Source organism: Halyomorpha halys, unplaced genomic scaffold (assembly GCF_000696795.3).
Source record: "Halyomorpha halys isolate HHAL.00 unplaced genomic scaffold, Hhal_1.1 Scaffold14.1, whole genome shotgun sequence".
Lineage (NCBI taxonomy): Eukaryota > Metazoa > Arthropoda > Insecta > Hemiptera > Pentatomidae > Halyomorpha > Halyomorpha halys.
In genome coordinates, this window is record NW_027115673.1 from 1233409 (window position 1) to 1239949 (window position 6541).

At 30.6% G+C, this 6541-nt stretch overlaps 1 protein-coding gene across 1 annotated transcript in view; it reads left to right on the plus strand.

The window, feature by feature from the left end:
* Window positions 1–5509, plus strand: part of LOC106679785 (MORN repeat-containing protein 3) — a gene marked incomplete at its 5' end in the record, with an annotated part of 24754 nt that extends 19245 nt beyond the window's left edge. Inside the window, 2 exon segments of the mRNA XM_014419130.3 lie at window positions 3387–3574; window positions 5229–5509. Coding sequence (XP_014274616.1) covers window positions 3387–3574; window positions 5229–5489 — 449 coding nt within the window. The 3' untranslated portion in view covers window positions 5490–5509.
* Window positions 5510–6541: the final 1032 nt, after the last annotated feature.

Consider the following 6541-nt stretch of genomic DNA (forward strand, 5'->3'; position numbering starts at 1 on the left):
CCAGAAGGATACCCTGACCAGGTATAGGGGCAGATGACGAAACACCTAATAATACCCCGGATTGTCAATACATAGCAATATAACCTAATTAACTTTCTAATCTGCCAGAAGCGTCCTACTTTTTTGTCCCATAAGAGGTGTCCCATGAGTATTTATCTCATGGTAGATGATTTTTACATAATTGTATGTTATAATGACAAAAATCTTTATTATTACTTTCAATGCAATTTGAAATTAAAATTATAAATTGTAGCTGGGGGAAAAACATAAACCAGTGAAAATAAAAACATCAAAGGGTTAGCGGAAGGTAGAAAAAAGTATAAATGAACTAGATGAATTTATGAAATACGAGGAAATTATAGACATTTATTTCCCAATACGGGCAAAATGCTTAAGGCTATACCTCTCCCGCGCTACCCGCGATCACCTTATTTTTGAAACTGGTTCCAACCAGAAATGGGAAATAATTAGCTATAGTTAAAACATTAGTTAATATGTTTATTATTAGCTATAGTTAGCTATTAAGCTAAAATTGTCATGGATATGATATTTATTTATCAATGGTTCATTCATGGCTAAGGGTCGTATCCATGGCGATTTTAGCTAATAGTTTCAACTGTAGCTAATTTTTGCCTATCTCTGGTTCCAATGAACTTAACTAATCTTATTTATTTTTGCTATAGGATTGATTTTAAGGCTGTTATTGAAGTGAACAATTAACAAATTGGATAAAGCACAAAAAAATGTAAAATTTGGAACCATTTGACCACCTGTTTTGTATCTTCCTTTATTTATCAATTTTTTCAAAATAATCATTTCTTAATAAAGTGCTTGGTTATTTTTAATTAACTAAATTACCAACAAGTTCAATTTTTTTTTCTCAATGATGTTTACAGAAATTAGCAAAAACTTGGGGTATTTTTGATAGAAACAAAATGTATTATTTAAAATAATTTCCAGCTGATTTATTCCAAACATGACCTTTATTTGATTACTGCAAGCCTATTAATTAAAACATGGGATTAAACTAAAAAATTTCAAAATAATATACCGTCAAAAATATAGAATTATTAATGGATCCCTGAAGAGAAAGATGTTAAAACTGGTCAAGCAGCTTTCAAAATTAATGGGTCTATAAATATCGTTGTAGATCTTTGGTATATGGACGTCAGAAATAACTATTTCCTGACAATATAATTTCCGTTTTTTATAAACTGTGGTGTTTTTGTTTTTCCACTAAAATTTTAAGCATAATAAGAAAAAAACAATTCTTGATCTTTAGAGGCCTTTAGGTTACAAATGAAAACTATGTAAAAATCATCATATACATTTTATTGAAGTTTCACTCTAAATTCATATTATTTTTTAACGTAATTTAAAAATGTATGCATATTAGTTCTTCTTGGTCTAGTTAGTAATATGTTAACTAATCATCTCAAATTATTTAATGATTCTCATTCATGAAGATATGTGTTACAAAGAACAATCCAATAAATAAAAAATAAATTTAATAGATGAAAAAAAAAAGTATACAAAGTTTTAGTGATATCCAGCAATTAATTTTAATTTATATCTCACTTCATTAAAGTTTAATTGTGACCCTGTTTCTCTGTACGTTTCCATGAACTAATTACTACAGTCTTGTTACTATTCAATGTTGTGGATTTAGGGAGGGCTGTGTAACAAAAAGACAAAGAGTGTGTTGCTTAAACAGATGCCAATTGCCTACCCAAACAAACAGAGGAAAGCTTTCTATAATATACCTCACTTGATTCTTTGCCTGTCAAACATTTTTCCAGTTGAGCTATCTTCTGGATTAAACATTGAAACCTATTGAGGTATTCATCCAATGTTTCACAGCTGTTTTTCTCAATTGTTGTTAGGTCAAATATTAATTCTCTCACTTTTCCTTTTGGAATGCTCTCAAACCTCTCTCTTAATTTTTCTCAAACTTTTTTCACCTATAATCGACGGCAATATATCACTAATAACTGTTAAAATAATAGTAGGTAGTACCTCTTTGTTTTTCCTAGTCCAAGCCGCTTATTCTCCAGCTAGTGAATCTTTTTCTATTATTTCTTTATATAAACCCTTTGCATCTAAATATACTTTGAATTTCATCGACCAAATTTTCTGCTGTAAGCTTTTCAATGCTGAATACTGTGCGTCCTTTGTGTTTATTTCGGTGATTAGGCCTATACAAAATCACAAAACTTACATATCCATTAATATAGAAAAAAATAATAACTCTCATCATTTAACCTTTTACCCACTAAACCACACTCTAATACTTATCTTTTGTGGATTTAGGGAGGGTTTTATAACAAAAGACAAATAATGTGTTTCTAACAGATACCAACAATCCACAAAGTTCAAACAAAGGGAACAGGTTGTCCCACTGTCAGAAGCAATGTTGCTATCTACTATTTTATTTACAAATTAAATAATAATACCGATTTTCTATAACATTCAATAACAAATAAACATGAAGTAAAAGTAAAATATATAAAAACAAAACATGTATCATATATCATAAAATACATGATAAGTCATGATACCTATTCACATAAACTTAAACATCCATAAATATAGTTCATAAAATATAACAAGAAGTAAATAATATATTTAAAGTTGTATAGTTATATATAATAAAGAGTAAAGATCGAATATCAAAACTAATCCAGCTATACTCTGGATGTTGATGCAGATTGGATAATTCATGTATTTTAATTAAAACGTGTAAATAACGAATAAAAATCTAAACTATTAGCATTTTATTTAAAATAAATCACTATACATTGTTTTATAAGTTATTTTAACATTCCCATTAATTTTTGAGCTACCTTGCCTCCCAAATTCTGAAGCAGAAATATTTTTGATTGGTTTATCCATTTTTGCTTCTGTGCCCATTTGATTGATGTTCAAGTGTGTGGACTGTTAATTGATAATATTCACCTGGATTTTCACTTCTATTGTTATATTTTGCTTCTTTTTAAATAAGCTCAATAATAATTTGTCTTCACTCAAAATTTGGAAACATTGGTCATTGGCATCCAAATAATGCCAACCTGTGACAGTTGATTACTCATTACTACATTCTTGGCATCCATGTGGCATTGTCAATACACCAACAAATTCTTCAACTGGTAGCTAATTGACAATTAAAATGAGAGTTGAATAATGCAATTCCAACATGGTCATTGCATACAAATTTTCTAACCAATCTTAGTTTTAGCTAAAAAACTCAAGGTCAGTCCTGAATTTGTGTATCTCACGGTCCTGTTAATTGATAACGTGATAATCAACATTATAGAGTATATATAAATAAAGGACTATGTTTTACTAATTATCATGTCTAAATTATACAGTTAAAAATATTTTTCTAGAGAACAAGAACCGTTATGAAGGAAACTGGTATGATGATAAAAAGCATGGATACGGCCAATACTGTTTCTTTGACCGAGGGCAAGCACAAGAAGGTATATGGGTTGCAAATGTCTGTGTTAGAGGCATTATGAGAAATATAAAATACAGGCAGGCAGCTGTAGACCCAATCAAGTATACAATACCAAAGGTAAATGAACTAGTAGCATCATAGAAACTTAACAATATGATAGACAGAAAAATCTTGTTTTTTTCAAGATAGTACCTTTAAAACAAATTAAGGAATCCTTTCTTAAACTTTTCTTTTTTTTTATTATTTATTAAACATTGCTTTCTTTTAATGAGTAACATCCAATAATTATTAAAAAATTATAAATTTGTTAATTTTTATTAGAAGATCATTGATTGACTGTGTGTAGTATCTAAAAGGAAGATGTTCCTGTTGTGGTCAAAATTACTCAGATAGCAATAAAACTATTTATTATGATCCAAAGTTCTCCCCCACTTCACAGGGGTTCCTTAGGGCTAAGAAAAATACAAACAACTTAAATAATGTAACAAAGTAAGAGAATATATTAGAAAAATAAAAATAAACTAAGGTATGTAAAGCATTTCATCCTTCAGAGATACCCAGTATTATTCAAAGATTACCTAACCACAAAGCTCCTGGACACGACCTAATAACACCCTACTTGATGTGGATGTCTCCTCTTCTTTGGAGTGCGGAGTGAATTTTCGATGTAGAACAGGCTTTTTATCAAGTCTGGCTCCAGGAACTGCTTTACAAACTCTGTAGATTCCTACCTTCTACATACTTTCTCATCATCCGTTCCTTTCTCATCGATTGATTATTCTAAGTAAACCACAAAGATTCCTATTCATCCCTCTATTCTCAGCCCACTGGTGTTCCTCAAGGTACTATCCTCGGTCCCATCCTCTACACCCTCTTTACAGCTGACATCCCAATGAATCCTAATACTATCCTCACCATGATTGCTGATGACACATGTGTGCTCGCTGTTAATAATAACCCTTTGATTGTATCCCAAACTCTCCGATCCCATATCACAGCCCTCAAAGAATGGTGTCGTAATTGGAGGATTAAAATAAATCCCAACAAATCCCATCAAGGCCAATCTGGATATATGGAGTTGAGCTTTGGGGCTCCACTAAACCTTCGAATTTCTCTTCTATCCAATCATTGCAATCCAAAATCCTTCGTAAAATCCTCAATGCTCCTTATTTTGTCACAAATAGAATCATACATAACGACCTTAATGTTCCATATGTAACTGATCTATCCTGAACCAGATATCATTTCTTCTATTACAAACTCCCTAACCACCCAACCCCATTAGTTTCTAACTTTGTTTCCTCTTCCATTCCTGAGAATCCACTGAGGCGCCTGAAAAGAAGATGGCCACAAGACCTGCTAATGTAAAACGTCATTAGAGTGCTACCAATGGGTAGTTTATCTACACGCCTGTAACACTCTATTTTAACTGAGACCAAATTTACAAAATGTATTATAATGTGCAGTTGTAAATAGCAATAAATAAATAAAAAACTAAGGTATGTATGTTATATAAGGGTTGTTAAAATAAGATAAACTTCAAAATTTTCATCTGACATAGCAGATAGAAGACAATTGGATTTTTAAGGTTTTAGTTACATATGAAAACTGGAATCTCTCTGAAAAAGGTCCGTCTAAGAGGTAAAAGTGAATAAAATAAGGTTAGGAGGATAGGGTTTCCTTTTGAAAGGAAAGTACATTTCTGTGATCATATGGACATATATCCTTGAGGTTTAAATACAATTTAAAAAAAACAAACATTTTATTTCAGTTGATGTTGAAAGACTGGACTTCCGCTTACTACGTTTGGGAAAAAGAAGCATTTGCTAGAGTAGGTAAGTATGTAAAGGAAGACATTGGAATAGAAACTAATCAAAAGGATAAGGAGTTGGAAACGAAATCACACAAAAGAAACAGTAGTGTGATTCAAGACTCTGATATTTCCCATAAAATGAAAAATTTCCATCTTCGTCGGCACATAAAATTTCCTCCTCGTATTACCGAAGTTCAGCCTTGTGTGATATTTAGATAATAAATGAAAATGAAATCCTATCTAATTTTTGTTTAAATTCTTCTATCTGTTATTACTGGTCTCAAACTTGTGCTGATGCTGTCTATGATTCATAAAATGCTGTTAGTTTCTCTCACCACGCCATATATTCTACTCAGCACTCAGCTTCGATCTCTTTACCTTTCTTTGGTTATGTCAGCACTATTTTAAAAATTTCTCTACCTGGAAAGATAAAGCATCATCATTCCCCAAAAGCTTTATAAAGCTCTTTAATACTATGATGTTTCCATTTTTCTCCAACTTTTACATCTTTAAAAATTTTATGGATGACTTTCTAAATTCAAGATCTCTTTTTTTTTGGTAATATCTGATGTTCAACACTTTTATTCATACAGAAGTATAGAGTGAAACCCACTACTCCCACCCTCTGTGGGGTTACTTTTCTCAAGTTTGAAACTGAAACTTATAGCGAGTAGTTTGATCGATGTACAACATGTCTAAATCTCACAAGAGGACGTCATAATACAAAAAAAAAAAAAACAATCCTAATAAATGACACATAAAAATGATGGACATAAGTGAAATTTACTAATTACAATTTTGATATTTGTGCATTGTGGAGGCTACTAATATTTATAAGCTAGATCAGTACAGTATGAATTGATCTCTAGTGATAAAACTAATAATTTAATTATCAAATACTAAAATGAAAATAAAATTTAAAAAATAATAATAATTATTAAGCAGACTCAATTAAATACAAAGTAGTGATAATAAAAAGAACTGAAAGGACTTTGAAGCGAATAATAATGCTACAAATTTACAATTAGTGAATTAGTATAATAATGAGAATAAAACAAGATGATACAAGATTACAATACAAATAGCGATCTAGTAATATCTAAATAAATAATATCTATAACCAAGCACACACATACCTAGCTACTTGTAATCATAATATAATGAATAATTATGGGGAGTTTAGAAAAACTACAGGCAGATATGATCATTTGGTGAATCAAAATCATCAAATTGGGAATCGTAGAAATAAGAAAGTACCCAGTCTAATATTT